At 35.8% G+C, this 18,860-nt stretch overlaps 1 protein-coding gene and 1 pseudogene across 4 annotated transcripts in view; both read right to left on the bottom strand.

The window, feature by feature from the left end:
- The window catches only part of OLA1 (Obg like ATPase 1), a 174,081-nt gene that overhangs the window by 113,300 nt on the left and 41,921 nt on the right, over positions 1 to 18,860 (bottom strand). Inside the window, exon 6 of one of the 3 annotated variants that reach the window (XM_088830148.1) lies at positions 16,031 to 16,146. The exons of the other annotated variants lie outside the window; for them this stretch is intronic. Coding sequence (XP_088686274.1) covers positions 16,031 to 16,146 — 116 coding nt within the window. The remainder of the gene's footprint in view (positions 1 to 16,030; positions 16,147 to 18,860) is intronic. 3 annotated transcript variants of the gene reach the window in all.
- Positions 1 to 18,860, bottom strand: part of LOC148778594 (ATP synthase F(0) complex subunit f, mitochondrial pseudogene) — a 63,765-nt pseudogene that overhangs the window by 29,932 nt on the left and 14,973 nt on the right. The gene's annotated exons all lie outside the window — the stretch shown is intronic.

Below are 18,860 nucleotides of genomic sequence, written 5' to 3' on the forward strand. Positions count from 1 at the left end.
AAGGGATATGGGCTTACATACTTGCAAGGTTTTTATATTTTACATGAAATGATTCAATATAAACTATGTAAACTGTAAGAAAGACACCTTTACACTATCTGTGAAAAGTTAAAAATGTGTATTATAATCGCCAAAGCAACCACTAGAGAAAAAGGTAAAGAAGTCTAGTTAAAAACCAAGATGAATATTAAAGTGAACCCCTAAGAAATCTTCAAATAATAAAATAATACATAGAGAAATAGAGGAAAAAAACATAAGCAACAAACAGAACACAAAGAAATACACACAAATCTAAACTTATCAGTAAGTACATCAAACAATATATTTTAAGTTCCTGATTATCAAAGTTAATAAAACAGGACACAACTATATGCTCTGTACAAGAGATGCACTTTAAAATATAAAGACATTGATAGACGGAAAGTAAATGAATAGAAAACAATAAGCATAATATAGTTAGTTATACTGGCTCTAACTAGATATGTTATAAAGAGAAAAATAAATTAATCAGGAAGGCATACATATATATGTATATGCTTTATAACAAAACTTCAAAATATAGGAAGTCAAAATTAAAGATAAAATAGACGATTCCACAATCAAGAATTGGAGATTTTTTACACCCCTCTCTTAAGTGATAGAATCAGACCCCAAAAAATGATACATATAAAATATGGAAAATGCTGATCAACTTCACGTAAGCGATATTTATTGAACATTACACCTAATAAAAACAAAGTATACATTCAAGAGCACATAGTTCTTTTGGTCCACGCTACACACTCAGTCTCAATAAACTTAAGAAAGACTAAAAATTACACAGAATATGATCCTTGACCACAAACAAATTAGACATCAATAATAGGAACAGGTAAACCCTATAAATTCATAAATATACATAATTCTTAAGAGTGAAGAATTATGAGATTTAAGAAAATATTTTAAAATGATAAGAAATATACAACATATCAAAATATGTGGAATGCAGTAAAAGCAGTACTTAGAAGAAAGTTTGCAACTTTAAATGATTATATTAGGAAAGAAGTTCTAAACTCAATGATCTAAGTTCTCACTTTAAGCAATTACAGGGGAAAAGCAAATTTAAACCAAATAGGTAGAAAGAAGCAAATCTGACAGTCAAGAGCAGTCTAGATAATATGACCGTCTAGTATCAAGATGCTAAAAACACACAAATTACCAAAACGAAACAAAGGGAAAAAATAAAATATAAATAGCCCTATATCAATTAAAGAAACTAAATTTGCAAATAAAATTCTTCCCACAAAGAAAACTCCAGCCCCAAACAGCTTTATTATTAAAGCTATCAAATTATTATTAAATTCTATCAAACATTGAGGGTAGAAATAACACTAATTATCCACAAACTCTTTCAGAAAATCAAGGAGGAAACACTTCCCAACTCAATTTATAAGGCCTCATATCCAAATCAGACAAAGATCTGAAGAAAAAAAAAACACACAGAACAGATCATCCTTCATTAGCACAATGCAAAAATCCTTTTTAAAAATATCTTAGCAAATCAAATCAAACATCAGGTAAAAAGGATTATTCATCATGAAAAAGTTAGATTATCATGGGAATATGAGCAGCTTATTATCCAAAAATCAGTCTCATGTAAGTCATCATATTAATACAATAAAAAAGAAACTCTATGATCATTTTACTAGCTAAAAGAAATACAGTTGATAAAATCCAATACTCATTTAGGATAAAAGTCCTCAGTCAACTAGGAATAGAAGAGAACTTCCTCAAACTTATTAAGGGCATATACAAATAATCTATAATATAATTTACAATAGCAAAAAAAATTAAATACTTCGGGATAAATTTAACAAAATAGGTACAAAGTATACACTATAAACTACAAAATACTTTGACGGAAGACTTACATAAATTAAGAGGTTAACCATGTTCACAGATTGGCAGTCTTCATTCACAGTTTCAATACAAAATCAAAAATCAATAAAAACCCAGCAGCCTTTTTTTTTAATTTGCAGAAATTAATGCTGATTCTAAAATTTATACAGAGAACCTAAAAAAACTAAAGCAATCTTGAAAAAGAACAAAGTTGGAAGATCTATACTATCTAATTTTAAAACTTACTAATGCTACAGTAATCAAGACAGTGTGGTACTGGCAGAAGAATAAAAAACAGACCAATGGAACAGAATAGAGTGCAGAAACAGACCCTACATTTATTTGACCCAAAAATGTAGGGTCAACTGATTTCTAATAAGGTGTCAAATTAATTCACTGAGAGAAAATATTAGATGATTCTGGAACGACTAGCTATCTGTATGGAAAAAAAATTACTTTAATCCTTTAACCTATGCAAAATTAAAACTAATAAACCTAAATGTAAGTACTAACACTGCAAAACTTCAATTAAACGAAAACCTCTGTGACACTGAGTTGGGTAAGGATTTCTTAAACAGGGCACAGAAAGCATTGAAACACTGGAGGGAAAAAATCATAAAATGAACATCATAATAAAAAGTTTTGCTCTTTGGGGCTTTTTTTAAAAACAAATATTCCTTTGAATGCGCTGGCTCTTAGCTGCAGCATATGAGGTCTAGTTCCCAGACCAGGGATTGAACCCTGGCCCTCTGTACTGGAAGCCCAGAGTCTTAGCCACTGGACTACCAGGGAAGTCCCAAACTTTTGCTCTTTGAAAGACAAAATCAAGAAAACAAAAAAGCAAGCCACAGTCTGAGAGAAAATTTCATACAACATATAGATGAAAAAGAACTTATAGCCAGAATATATAAAGAACTCTTCCAGCTGAAAATAATACAAACACTTCAAGTTTAATGTAGGCAAAAGGTCTGAACAGATACTTCATCCAAGAGATACAGATAAACATGAAAAGATGCTTATCAGTAACCATCTGGAAAACAGAATTTAAAGACACAATGAGAAACCCTTTAGAATGACTAAGCTTAAATGACTGACAATATGAAGTTTAAAGAGAATCAGTAGTATCTGGAACTCACATATTGCTGGTGAGAAATCAAAATTATAGCCGCTTGGTTTTCTTGTTTGTTTGGCTATACCTTGCAGCTTTCAGGATGTCAGATCCCAGACCAGAGACTGAAACCATGCCCTCAGCAGTGAAAGCACACAGTTCTCACCACTGGTCTGCCAGGGAACTCCCAACAGCCACTTTGGAAAACAGTATATGGCAGTCTTTTACTAAGCTAAATATATACTTCCCATATGCTTCAGCAATCCCACTTCCAGGTATTTATCCAAAAGAAACAAACACATGTTCACACAAAGACTTGAATATATTCATAACAGTAAAACTAGAAATTTGAAATTCAAATAGCCATCAACTAATGAATGGATAAGCAAAGTGTGATATATCCATACTATTATAACTATGGCAAGAGTTTTAGTCGCTCAGTCGTGTCCAGCTCTTTGTGACCCCATGGACTGTAGCCCACCAGGCTCCTCTGTCCATGGAATTCTCCAGGCAAGAATACTGGAGTGGGTGGCCATTTCCTTCTCCAAACAAGAAAGAACAAAATATTAATACATACAATGTGGATAAATCTCAAAAACATAATCCTTGTTTAAAAAAGTAACACAAACTTACCAGATGATACTACGTGAAATTCTACAGAATGATAGCAGATTAGTAATTGCTAGAGCAAAAGAGTTGGAGGCACTGCAAAAAAGTGTGAGGAAACATTTTAGGATGAAACATATTTTCCAATTGTGATGGTGGAAACATAACTGCATACAGTAAACAAAATTCATCAAACTGTACAGTAAGAATGGGTGATTTTATTATATGTAAAATATACCTCAGTAATGTTTTGGGAACTTATCTAGAGAAATGAGACATTAAATTATTTTTGATAAGATTTCATACTTGATTATAGAAGCTCAACATTATAAGCACTTAGGAAACTAAGACTGAATTTCATCTATTTTGAAATCAATATACAAGAAAAGCAAATTACAATGACTTGCTGTCAAACAAATTTCAAAAAGTATTCTGGTCTCAGGTATATAGAAAAAAAAGTGAAAGGTGAGAGGGACTTCCCTGGCATTCCAGTCGTTAGAAATCCACCTTCCAATGCAGGGGATGCGAGTTCGATTCCTGGTCCAGGAGCTAAGATCGCACATGCCATCTGGCAACTAAGACTGAACACCACAACCACTGAGCTCCCACACTCTGGAACCTGTACACTTCAACTAAGAGCCGATGCTGCAACTAAGACTCCAGATAGCCCAATAAATAAATAAACAGTTCTTTTAAAAGTGTAAGGTGATAAAAAAAATTTTAGTAAGAACAGAAGAAAAAATTGTAAACAATATCAATTTAAAATACACTTCACAAATAATGAATAATAAAAGAATTGAGGGGAACAATTTGCTATGGAGGGATTAAGTGCATTCTACTCCTAATAATTTAGGGGCTCTCCTAGACTCATTTTGTATGATTTGGGGGCTTTTTTAAAGTCCTTCTCCTGTGACCATATGGCTATGCGAAGAGGCTCTTAACATAGCACTTAGGATATTAAAAACCGAACATTTCACCACGGCCCTGGACCCAGAGAAATAAAGAGCACTTTGTCATGAAAGGTGGATTAAAACAGAACAAAGTATGTTTATGCAAAAACTTTATTTTAAAAACGAACTATTTTCTTTTAGATATCAAACTCTTCAAGGAAAAATTTTGTTTCAAAAAATTTCCTCAATGAAGCAGTTCCTTTCTGTGCTGTTTAGTTCACTGTATTTTTACAAGCTCCAGGCTGAGCAAACTGTGACTGAGAGAAGCCATCTTATGCACATTGCTGTTGTCCCACATCGTTCAGAACAAACCTTTTTAGGTCGTTAACTACCACAGGAGCGCTGATTACACAGGCACCAGCAATTTCCTAACCAATGACCACCTGAACAATGATGTGTGCAGCTTCTCAGACCCTGCAGCCTTTCAAAGGTGAATCATTTCAGTTTGGAACTAGATCTCCATAGCAACTTCCCTTTGAGGGTTTTAGAATCACCATCCAGTAATTCTATGATCATCAAGCTCAACCATTCCCAATGGTTCTTTTCACAGCAGATGGAAAAGGAAGCCTTGAAATTTTACAGTCTATTTCAAGCAATTCATCTGGCAGCCTATTAGAATTCAAAATATTTCGACCTTCAATCACAAAGCATGTTATCTGAAGCTGTGGTGATCTCAAGTCAAGACAAGCAGACGTTTTAGTCTAATCATCCATGATGAGAAGAGACTGACAAAAACTCTTAATTCAACCACCATCAAAATGCTTATTTTAACTGCATGAAAGTCTTTCAACAGGCAATGAAAACATACCATGTACCATTTTATCACAACCTTCTGTTCAAGGAAAATATGAATTCTGAATATTGACATGGATCTCTGTGCTTCTTAGACTGCTTGGAACAAACATGTTTCTTAAAAGTCAGCATAAATCCAATTTAAGAGCACTATTATTCTCCACTTGAAAAAGCCAGAAACCATAAGCAAATGGCAATGGACTTTTGATAAAGTCATCCAGTTTAATAAAATCAAATACGTTTGGATAATTTAAAATTTTTTCAGTCAAACCCTGACATGCTTAATCAGAAAATATCAATTCCTCAGGAAATTAATACCAACTAAGAGAAAAAGACAGATCTTAAAAAATATCTTGATTTATAAAAAGTTGTTCACTTATCCCAATTCAACCAACTCTCAAAAGGTTCAAAATATACTAACCCTCCTTCTTTACAAGTAAAAAGTTTTACATTTCAAATTGCAATAAATTCAGTTAAGTTTTTATCCAAGCCTCTTTATACTTGAAATATCAACTATAGGCAATCATTTCATTAAATAATTTTCAAATTTTATTATACATGTAAATCTAATATTGATATTTTTCAGTATTCTTAGAGATATTTAGTGGCATTTCAGAAGTCTATGAAAAAAGTTTTAAATGCCTATTTTCTAGTTAGTGATCAAATCAAAACACAGTTCCCTATGAAGAACTAAACTAACTTTAAGGATAAACTAAACTCTGGTGTTAAAAAAAAAACAAAAAACTCTAATCTACAAATCACTAAATCAATTCAAAGCAGATTTTTTAAAAAAATATCGGACCATAAATTTTAACTACTTCTGTATAACCTAAAATGTAAAACAGAATATGGAAATGTACATGTTTTTCCAGATGACCACTATAGAACTAATAAGCCAATTTCAATTTAGGAATTCACCTCCACAAATGAAAACTACAAACAAACACCAGTTCCAAAGCCTCAGTGCTTTGGAAAAAGGTCTAAATTTAATTATTTAAATTTAGGAAGCAAGAAAAAATTTTATAGACTTTACTTTCTTAAGACAAACAAACACAGGCATACACATACTTCATATGATCAAACTTTTATTACTTTCTACATAAATTGTGCCAGTTAGCTTCCCAAAACCTGTACAAGCTAAACTTCTGACTTCTGAAAACAAGCATAAATTTTTCAAGGAAAAGCAAGCAACTTAACAATTACTTTAAATAATAGCAATATTAAACTCTCCTTCTAAGGAATATACCTTCTTATTGTAAAAATTTTCACTTCTACCAGAAGATGCAGAAGTGTAAGGAAGATGTTAGAATATTATGCCTTACTTGCCTTATGTTTTTGTTTTTTAATATTTTTTTTCTTGACGTGGACCATTTTTAAATTCTTTATTGACTGTGTTACAATACTGTTTCTGTTGTTTATGTTCTGGTTTTTTTGCTGTGAGACATGTGAGATCTTAGTTTCCCAACCAAAGGTCAAATCTACACCCCCTGCAATGGAAGGTGAGTCCTAACGACTGGACCACCAAGGAAGTCCCTACTTGGTGCTTTATTTTGGTTTGGTTTAGTTTAGGATCTGAGGGATATGACAAATTTAGACCAAGGATAATGCTTAAATTATAAGGAGCAAAAGATTCTATGTATACGTTCATGCATTTTCTATTTTTAACTGTCAGTAGTTTATTTTACAGGAGAAGGCAATGGCAAGCCACTCCAGTACTCCTGCCTGGAAAATCCCATGGACGGAGGAGTCTGGTAGGCTGCAGTCCATGGGGTCGCTACGAGTCAGACATGACTGAGCGACTTCACTTTCTCTTTTCACTTTCACACATTGGAGAAGGAAATGGCAACCCACTCCGGTGTTCTTGCCTGGAGAATCCCAGGGACAGGGGAGCCTGGTGGGCTTCCGTCTATGGGGTCACACAGAGTCGGACACGACTGAAGTGACTTAGCAGCAGCAGCAGTTTATTTTACTCATATCAGGGGTGGAGGGTAAAATACAACCAAGAGGCTCATTAAAAAGTTACTAGTAAAATTCTAACACCCCAAATCCTCAAAGTGCAATTTAATAGCTACAGTATGACAATAACATGATAAATTGTAAACTACTCATATAATACATCAATAACACTATCAATATTCTTATCAAACACCTCCATTTTAACAACAAAATACTAAGAACACATAGGCAAAATCAAACCATTCGACTTTCAGTCCATAATCAGAAATCTACTCATATAATCAGAGTACAAATTTGGTGTGTGTGTGTGTGTGTGTATTCTTTCATGCTGTATTTCTTTAGCATTCCTGCTATAATCAATGTAGCAAAAGTGTAGTTACCACAGTACTTGACCTCTGACTAGGGCAGCAATCTAAAGGAAAATACCTCTACCAAACGTGTTACTCCTCAGATAAGACAGCAGGACGCAGTATAATGGCCAAAACTTCTTTCCTAAAGACAGTCATACTGCTCCAATGATATTCTAAGTCTCCAATACTCTGTGAACACAAAACTTCAGGAGCACTTTTTTCTATTAGACTATCTAGCTCTGACAGAACATTAAAATATGAAACTGTAAGTTACACTGGGATTTTGGCAATCTGGGAAAAGATATCTAAAAAAGTAAAAGCATTTAGAGGTGTTCATAATAAATGCTAAAGCCTTAAAAATAAACAAATACTAACAGTACATTCTGGTTAAGGAGGCAGCTTACGAACCAGTAACAAAGCCTTTACAATGTGTATACTCTTTGGCTCAGTAATTTCTACTTCTAGCAATTTACCCCAAGGAAAAAAACTCAGGCAAGTGGACAGTGGTGCTTGTAAGGTATGTACAAGGACATGTGTAGTCTCACTTACCCATGAGCCAAAAATATCACATGCATCCATGTGCATGCTATCATGGAACTTACATACTAGTAAGGAGAACCATAATGAACAAGTAAATGGATAACTGGCTAGAATTTAATCAGAGAGAATGATGAGAAGGGAGCATTTGGCAACATGGAGGTCACTGGTGACCTAGACAAGAGCTCTCTAAATGCTCTTTTGGGGAGTAGATTTTTTAAAAAAACTGAATGGAATGCGAAGAACAGTAAAAACAACCTCTTTTCAGTTTCATTGTGAAAGAGAACAGAGAGTAGTAGCTGGAGGGGGTCATTCCACCAGGTTTGCATGGTCATGGGAACAAATCAGTAGAGAGGAAACATGATACAGGAAAGAGAGGGCACAGGCAGCAGAATCCCAATCACACGTGAGAGACAGGCAAGCAGATTTCAGGGACAATTTGCCCTTGGCAGGGACAACTTCCCTGTTATATACTGAATGTTTGAAAAGCAGAGTACAAGGTGGATGTAGAATAACAAAACTCAAAGGCACCAGGCCCGACTCTGCCTCCAGGTCCTTTCATTTTCTACAGTGCCCTGAATATTTACATAAGTTCATCCCTTACCTCCTTCAGCTCTTTACTCAAACGCCAGCTTCTCAGTGATGCCTTCCTCTGTGGTGTTTAAAACTGCAACCCCCCGCCCCCCACCTAAACATTTCCTAACTTCCTTCCATACTTTATTTCCCTTAGCATTTATTACCCTCAAATATACAATATAACTTCACTTTTTAAACACTGTTTATGATCTATAACAAATCTCTGAAGATACCATTAAAGAAAACTCTGACCTCTCTAATAAAATGGGACACTACTTCAACAAAAAAAGGTCAATCTTTGCTAGTTTGACTACTATATGTGCATATAACATACTCTCATAAAAAACTATACATTTACTTCTTCGTCATCATCATCAGTTCTGCAGGGAGAAATCAGTTAAGTAAGCCACTGGCATCAGAACGAACTCGCCAGTGGCAAAGTCAGACTACTGCTAATCCAACCATCAGCTGTGCAGCAACAAGCTGGAACTGAGACCAGGAGAGTTCCTGTCTGAGTTTCCTCAGGTATTCAGGTACACACTAGGGCAGAGAAAACAGGGCAGCAAGCAATCTGTGTTGGGTAAAAGAGAATCTTAACTTGAAAATCTGATTACATCACATAGCATTAATAATGCTTATCTTTTCATACTACCTGTTAACTATACCAAATAGCTATCATAACCCTCTATCTAATGATAGCTAGGTTTTTCTCACTGATGGAGAGACAAGAGAACTGGTGGCCATGTGATATATAAGAGGAAAAAAAAGGGGGGAGAAGGGAAGGGAAGAAATAGTTTTGATCTGGGTATTACCACTTATAAACTGAATGATGTTAGGGAAGTCAAAATCTCTCAGTTTCTTTGTGATAAGATGAACTTTCCTCTCAAGATTGTTCTAAAGATTAAATACGATTCATATAAAAATCCCCGGAACAGTACTGGCCCCAAATGTAACTCAATAAATGGTATACTCAGTTAAATCTTCTTCCCATAAAGTACCAGAAATGTTCAAATCTGCAGAGACAGGGATTTTAACTCTGATTTCCAGATTAAGACGACAAACAGAAAAAAATGAGGCATCTGGGGAGGGATACAAGTATATTCTCTGATCCCACTTACTCCTCTCTTGTTCCCAATTAGTAGGCTAAATTCTGTGCAATTAAAGAAGGAAACCCTTTATCAGAGGTGGATGAAATTGGAGCCAATTATACAGAGTGAAGTAAGCCAGAAAGAAAAACATCAGTACAGTATACTAACGCATATATATGGAATTTAGAAAGATGGTAACCTGAACCCTGTATATGAGACTGCAAAAGAGACATAGGCATATAGAACAGTCTTTGGGACTCTGTGGGAGAGGGTGAAGGTGGGATGATTGGGGAGAACGGCATTGTAGCATGTATATTATCATAAGTGACCAGTCCAGGTTCGACGCATGATATAGGATGCTTGGGGCTGGTGCACGGGGATGACCTGGAGGGAGGATATGGGGAAGAGGGAGGTGGGAGGGGGGTTCAAGAAAGGGAACACATGTACACCCGGGGTGGATTCATGTCAACGTATGGCAAAACCAACCAATATATTAATGTAAGGTAATTTGCCTCCAATAAAATAAATTAAAAAATAAATAAAACAAAAATGAAAAAAAAAAAAAAGAAGGAAACCCCAGCCTGGTTCCATGATGACTAGTCAGCTGCCCACAGAATCAAAGCAGAAAATTTTCAAGTATCTAAAGTTAGTCTGGTGGACATCAAGTTTGATATCTAGCAGATTAAGTTTAGCCTTCAAAAATGGGTATTTTCCCCTTTCCCGTTCTTTGGGGGCTAAATTTGGTTTGCTTCCAAAGAAAAGGGAAAATGTGAAAAGGAAAAAATAGAACTTTACAGTTAAAAAAGCATAGCAAACATCACCTTCATCAAGTGATAATGGTTTACATATCCCTGATGTCATGTAGATACCTGGATATAATGTGAACGGCACTTCACCTCTGTGGTATTCTTTCCAAAAACCCATAACCCTAGTCTAATCGTGAGAAAAACATCACGATAAACACAATTTGAGGGTACTACAAAACACTTCAACAGCAAAAACTGTCAAGGAAAAGAAGGAAAGACTAACAAACTATCAGAGGAGGCCAGAGAAGACTGAGGAAACATTACACAAATAAAATGTGGTCTCCTGAATTGGATTCTAGAACAGAAAAACAGCATCAGTAAATAAAACAGTGCAATCCAAATAAAATCCAGAGTTTAATGAATAGGAATGTACCAATGTGGGTTTAATAAAGGTACCATGTTTTACGTACTTAGTTTTGACAGATGTACCACTGTAAAATAAGGGAATATTGAAACAAAGATAACATAAGAGGAAACTGAAACTTGGTATATATATGAGAACTCCCAGGGCCGTCTCTGAAACTTTCCTGTGAATTTATAATTATTCCAAATAAAAAGTTTACTTAAACAAAAGTGGGCACTGATGGCATGGAAAGATATTCAGGATATTTTAAATGAGAAAATTAAGTTTCAGTAAAATAAGCATAATATGATCTTACATTCTTTGAAAATGGATTTTTTTATTATAAAAGTAATGTGTTCACATATTTAGAATACTCAGGTATATTAGCCAAAATAAAACTAGAGCACAAAAGAGAACCAAAATTCAGGTGAATTAACAAGCAAAAAGTTTATTTCACTTCAATTTCAACCTTGAAACATGATCCAACTTAGTGAGGCAGCTCTGATCCTTGCAGTCAACTATCCTCTAAGGCACCGCCACCATCTGCATGATCTAAGCACTTCCAGTTAAATCGGCATAAAAGGAGAAAGGGCTTCCCAGGTGGCTCAAACAGTAAAGAATCTGTCTGCAATGCAGAAGCCTGGGGTTCGATCCCTGGGTGGGGAAGATCCCCTGGAGGAGGACATGGCATCCCACTTCAGTATTTTTGCCTGGAGAATCCCATGGACAGAGGAGCCTGGCAAGCTACAGTCCATCAGGTTGCAAAGACTCGGATATGACTGAAGCGACTTAGCAAGCACACAAAAGGAGAAAAGCAACTGCTAGGGGAGACATGGGCAATGCCTGAAAATCTGGGACAAGCATCACTTCTTTCCACAATCCAATGATGAAAATGTAGATACATGTCCATTCTCACTGTAGGTTTGGAAATCTAGTAAAGATGAATGGACATGTGCAAGGAAGGAAAACATGTCCACTTCTGTGGACAGCTAGTAATTGCCAGAAAAGGTAGACAAAAAGTAAAAATTATCTCACAATCTCCAAATAACTATTGTTAACCTTTGAATATTAGACTTTTTTCTCTAGGGCTTAAACAAAACCAAAACCTACTTTTTTACTTCATGTGTCACAGGGACCTGTCCATTTTAATATAAACTACATAGTATTCCACTGAATTAATGTACTATATTTAATTTCACTTAATCTATATTTTATCCATTTTTATGACTTTCCTACAGTACCTAACAAAGAATCAGATGAACAGGCTGATTTTTTAAAAATATTCTTAACATACAGACAACAACAGAAAACATAATGAAAAAGAAGACCACATTTACAATACCAAACGCAACAAAAAAAGATAAAAAACCCAGAAATTAATTTTACAAGAAGTGTACAAAACCAACACAAGGAGGAACTTCAAACACTTCAAAAGTAGACCTGAACAAGTAAAGAACACACCATGCTGCTGAATGACAAGATTAAACATTCTTTTTAAACTGACTTATAAATTTGTTATAATAATAATGCCATTAGCTCCGGCGGCGCAGGCGCAGATGCGGGAGACGCCCGGCTCCGGCGGCGCAGGCGCAGACGCGGGAGACGCCCGGCTCCGGCGGCGCAGGCGCAGACGCGGGAGACGCCCGGCTCCGGCGCAACCGACCACGTGCAGAATCGTGGCTGAGATGAGCTACCCTGCGCCCAGGGTTAGGGCGGTGGCCGAGAGGAGCTGTACCACGTTCAGGAGGCGGTGGCTGCTTGGGCACCGGAGGGCCGAGAGGAGCTGATCTACATTCAAAGCAGGAGGCGCAGCCTTGAGGGGATAACCCTCGTCCAAGGTAAGGTACAGCGGCTGCGCCTTGCTGGAGCAGCTGGGAAGAGATACTCCACGACCAAGTGGAATATAAGAATCCAGTGTTCTGGGAGGAAGGAACAAGATGGCGGAGGGATAAGATGGCAAGACCACTTTCTCCCCCACAAATTCATCAAAAGAACATTTGAACGCGGAGTAAAGTCCACAAAACAACTTCTGAATACTGGCAGAGGACATCAGGCTCCCAGAAAAGCAGCCCATTGTCTTCTAAAGGAGAGAGAAGAAATCCAGCTCCACCCACCAGAACACCGATACATGCTTCCCTAACCAGGGAACCTGGACAAGTCACCCGTCCAACCCCACACACAGCGAAGAAACTACGTAATAAAGAGAATTCCACAAACTGCAAGAAGAGGGAAAGGCCACCCCAAGCAAAGCAAGATGAAGAGGCAGAGAAATACCCAGCAAGTAAAGGAACAAGATAATTGCCCACCAACACAAACAAAAGAAGAAGATATAGGGAATTTACCTGATAAAGAATTTCAAATTTTAATAGTGAAAATGATTCAAAATCTTGAAAGCAAAATGGAGTTACAGATAAATAACCTGGAGAAAAGGATTGAGAAGATGGAAGAAAGATTTAATAAGGACTTAGAAGAAATAAAAAAGAGTCAATGTACAATGAATAATGCAATAGATGAGATCAGAAACACTCTGGAGGGAACAAACAGTAGAATAACAGAGGCAGAAGACAGGATAAGCGAGCTAGAAGATAGAATTGTAGAAATAAATGAAACAGAGAGGAAAAAAGAAAAACGAATTAAAAGAAATGAGGACAATATTAGAGACCTCTGGGACAATGTTAAACGCTCCAACATTCGACTCATAGGAGTCCCAGAAGAAGAAGACAAAAAGAAAGACCATGAGAGAATACTTGAGGAGATAATAGTTGAAAACTTCCCTAAAATGGGGAAAGAAATAATCACCCAAGTCCAAGAAACCCAGAGAGTCCCCAACAGGATAAACCCAAGGCGAAATACTCCAAGACACATATTAATCAAATTAACAAAGATCAAACACAAAGAACAAATATTAAAAGCAGCAAGGGAAAAGCAGCAAATAACACATAAGGGGATTCCCATAAGGATAACAGCTGATCTTTCAACAGAAACTCTTCAGGCCAGAAGGGAGTGGCAAGACATACTTAAAGTGATGAAAGAAAATACCCTACAGCCCAGATTACTATACCCAGCAAGGATCTCATTCAAATATGAAGGAGAAATCAAAAGCTTTACAGACAAGCAAAAGCTGAGGGAATTCAGCATCACCAAACCAGCTCTCCAACAAATGCTAAAGGATCTTCTATAGACAGGATACAGAAAGAGTGTATAAACTTGAACCCAAAGCAATAAAGAAAATGGCTACAGGATCGTACTTAGCAATAATTACCTTAAACGTAAATGGGTTGAAATTTTCAAAAAGGCTAGGAAACAATTCTCATAGCCATCAATAGTTCAGTGTTGAGTTCATGAATAGTTTTTAAAGTTTGGGACAAACTGTAGTATTTGCTATTTGAAGTACTATTTGTAATTGGCATATTACGATGTAACATTGGTCTTCATTTCCATCTTAAAACGCCTAAAAATGCCTAACAGGTTTTTAGATTTGTGAATTTTAGTTGAAATGTATTTTACGATGTTACTAAACCTGCAGAAATATTGAAATATTTCAGAGAACTTATTCACTGTACATTTAATTTATTTTATTTATAAAAGTTATGAACTGTAGAAAGTTTTACTTGTTAGGTCAAATGCTTGTTGCTTCAAATGCTTGTTGCATTTGAAGTGCTAGTTACAAGAAAATCAAATACCTTCAATGTATAAATGCTATTAAGTTTTTAAAGGACTCTGGAGTATAAGTAAGTTTGTTTAAAGAAATTTAGTTTGTTCAACTTGAAAAAAATAAATAAATAAAATTGGGAAAAAAAAAATAATGCCATTAAGGTTTCTTATTCTGTGATAAAGAAAGTTGATCATTAAGTTTATACAGGAAAAATAAAGAGCGAGACTAGCCGGGACAGTATGGAAATGAGGGGAACAGCCCTACCAGATACTACAATATATACTGTCTTTTCATATAACTACTTTAATGTCATTAAAATACTTTTAATGATTTTAAAAGTGTCACATTAGCAAATGAATGAACTAACATGCTGGTGAAACACAGTAAGATTTGAAACAGACCCAAGAATGTATAGGAGGGACTTACCTGGTGGCCCAGAGGCTCAGACTCCTGCTCCCAATGCAAGGGAGCCTGGGTTCCATCCCTGGTCAGGGAACTAGATCCCATATGCTGCAATTGAAGATTCCACATGCCACAACTAAGACCCAGCACAGCCAAATAAATAAATAAAAAGGATTTCTAGGGATCTAGCATATGACAGACGGAGAAGGCAATGGCACCCCACTCCAGTACTCTTGCCTAGAAAATCCCATGGACGGAGGAGCCTGGTGGGCTGCAGTCCATGGGGTCGCTAAGAGTCGGACACAACTGAGCGACTTCTCTTTCACTTTTCACTTTCATGCATTGGAGAAGGAAAATAGCAACCCACTCCAGTATTCTTGCCTGGAGAATCCCAGGGATGGGGGAGCCTGGTGGGCTGCCGTCTATGGGGTCGCACGGAGTCAGACACGACTGAAGCAACTTAGCAGCAGCAGCATATGACAGAGGTGGCATCTCAAGTTAGCAAAGGACAGACTTTAATAAATATTATTTGACAATCAAAGAGCTATTCTCAAAATATACATATATGTATATACAGTAGAATGGATGTGTTACAGTGTACACAAAGATAGAACTCTAAATGGATTAGAGATTTACAAGTAAAAAATGAAACCATAAACATACTTAAAGAAAATATAGATGAATTATTTTATAAGCCTGAGTTGGGGAAGGCCTCTTTGATAATAATTTAGAATTTTGTATAGCAAAACAGACCATAAATAAAGACAAAGACAAATGATCAATTAAAAAATATTTGCAACACATAGATCTAATATTCCCCACATATAAAGAACTCTTAGTTATTACAGGGGAAAAAAAAACACCCAATAGAAAAACAAGCAAGCAACATAAATAGGCAATCTGAAGAAAAACACAAATAGCTATTAAACATATGAAGAGTTGCTCAACTTCATTTATAATTGAAAAAGCAAATTAAAACTAACCCACAGGTTCAGTTCCTGGGTCAGGAAGATCCCCTGGAGAAGAGAATGGCAACACACTCCAGTCTTCTTGCCTGGAGAATCCCATGCACAGAGGAGCCCGAAGGGCTACACAGTCCCTAAGGTTGCAAAGAGTCGGACACGACTGAGTTGCTGGAAATGGTACAAAAACTGCACACTTCCTAGGAAGGAAATCTGCATTATCTGCCATAATTACCAATGCATTTTTCCCTCTAACTCAACAACTCCATTTCTGTGAATCTCTCATAAACTTTCATATATATGAAATAATACATGTACTAGATTATTCATTGTGGCATTACAACATAATCAGAGTAAAAAACTGGAAATAAACCAAGCATCCAGCACTACCAAACCTGTTGAAGAAATGATCACGTTAGTCACACAAGGAAATAATGTGTCTGTGAAGAAAAATGAAAACAATCCCTGTGCACTGATACGGAGAGCTGTCCAGGACATTTTACATGTCAGAAGTGGAGTGTATCACAGTGTATATGGTTGCTATTCTGTTTAGGAAACGGAAAGGAAAAACACTTAACTGTGTTAGCTTGTATTTGTATAAAAAAAACTACTGAAAAATAAGCAAGAAAATAGTAATAAAAAATACTAGAGTTGGGGGGGCACGGTAGATAGAGACAAGGGAAGACTTTTCAGTGTATATCTTTAGAAATCATTTTACTTTTGCACCACAGAAGTTAGTCAGGTTCTTTCTCACTGTAAGGCGGTAGTAACAACTCTCCAGCTCTCTACATCCCAGGGCAGAAACTAAAAGTTCTGATAACTTTTTTTATACCTTCTTTTGGAATAAAAATATTTCCTGATGACTATTCTCTGCTTCCAAGATTTAGAAATCCCAGTGTCTAAAATAACATGTGCCCAATTCTTATTCAAACCCCCTGCTCTAAATACATTCATTTTTCTCTTGTTAAAAGACTAACTAGTTTAGATTGCAACCTTTAGTAAAATTAAATACGACCATAAAAATTTGTCTTCTGCGGCTTGTTGATTATAAGAATAAAACAAACACACGTATACCACAATTCTCTGTATGTCATTATCATCATCTGGTATTCTGCAATGTGTCTGGTTAAAAGTTTTACTCCATGTGAAACACGTGAATGTGCACACACGCTTTCCCTCCTTCGCCCACCCCTCCTCTCCCTCTCCCCCCTCCTCAGCTCTCTCTGGTGGCAATTTTAAAACTACAGGAACACTCCAGCTCAGAAGGGATCCAAAACACAGGCTTCTGTTTTAGTTAAATATCCTATCTGAATCCTGCTGTGCTTCAGGTTCCATCTGGATTTCTCTCCTGTTGTAACATCAGTATTTGCAAGAAAATTTCCTGCAGGAAGCATCTGTAGGTCTGCAATGTAAAATCCTATCATAAATAACCACTTTAAGGTAGGTAAAAGTCTGTATGTTCATTACCATCTCTTAATCATTACTATGCTAAAAAGAAAAATCATTGCTAATTTTTTATTCAGATATCACAGGCATAAACTTTCCAGTTGCATTCATGAAAAAAAAAAATCTGCTAATATACTGTCTTCATATAGTAACTAATCCAAAATAGAAAACTATCCTCGCACCCACTGAAGTCTCAGGGACAGATGCACTGATTAGACACTTCAACGGCATAGCATATGATGTCTGAAAGGGCTTTCTGAGGCAGATGTTCCATCGCATGACTCATTTGATCATTTACTTATATACTAATGTCCACTCTATTATATCAGTTATATCAGAGTAACCATGCAGTGAAAAAGAAACTCCAAATTTTATTCCTGCAAATATAAAGTTCCCTTTTACTTTCAGGTGGTTTCTGAAAAGAACAAAAAAAAGTCTTTATTTGTGAGTAGTTTTCTGCTTCTGAATCATTGAACCCATGTAGAGTTTCTATAGACAAACCACTGTCAAGGGTAGGAACTCAATTATTCCAGAGACATACCACTGGCTACCTTGGAAAATGTACTTATACTACACTTTACCTTTAAAATATAACTGAATAGTGGCATTCCTAAAGCTTTTTACAAAATATAAAATAAATTTGCTTTAAGTGAGTAATTTTATTCCATTAGTTCCGAAATCTGCTCACTGAAAAAATTATCTGAAGAAAATACTTGTCATTTTAAATAATGTCAATATATTAGAGCTCTTATTCTAAAAAATTATAACCAGGACTATTTAACAAGACAACAAAGGGGAAATATTCAGATTACTTAGAATCCACTGGTAAAGTTATCTAAGCCTCCAGATTGCTGGGTAGAGTTAATGTTACTATAAGTATAAAAGAAGTTACATAACTATCTAAATATTTATTCTAGTATCAATCTTAAGTCTTAATCAAACAGCTATACTTTGCTCTTTTTTTAACAGAAGAAAATGAATAAAAACAACTGCAATACAGTTTCAACTGGGAGTTTAAAAATTAGAATACTGTTAAAGTGACCATGAACAGATCATAAGTATTACACTTCATTTGAAAATCAAATCGTATGAGGATTATCCACACATGCAAGGTTTTCAACATTTTATTTCTTTTTGTAATATTTATTGAAGGCAAATTTTTAAATTGAGAAACACCTTTAATAATATAACCACCTTCCTATCTGCTACCAAAATAAGGGGGAAATTTTTATGAATCTGTCATGTTAAATAGTAGTCAATAGCTGCGTACAATCAGTAAACAAATTTAGTTTCAAGGCAAGAATTAAATCACCATTTAGTGGTTGCAATTTAGATTATTCTAGCGTGTAATACTTTAATTGTATAAAACAAAGCTGATGTCACAAATACAAAAGAACTTCTTGCA

The sequence above is a fragment of the Moschus berezovskii genome, chromosome 2 (genome assembly GCF_049115385.1).
Source record: "Moschus berezovskii isolate FMDL1 chromosome 2, NW_MosBer_1.0, whole genome shotgun sequence".
Lineage (NCBI taxonomy): Eukaryota > Metazoa > Chordata > Mammalia > Artiodactyla > Moschidae > Moschus > Moschus berezovskii.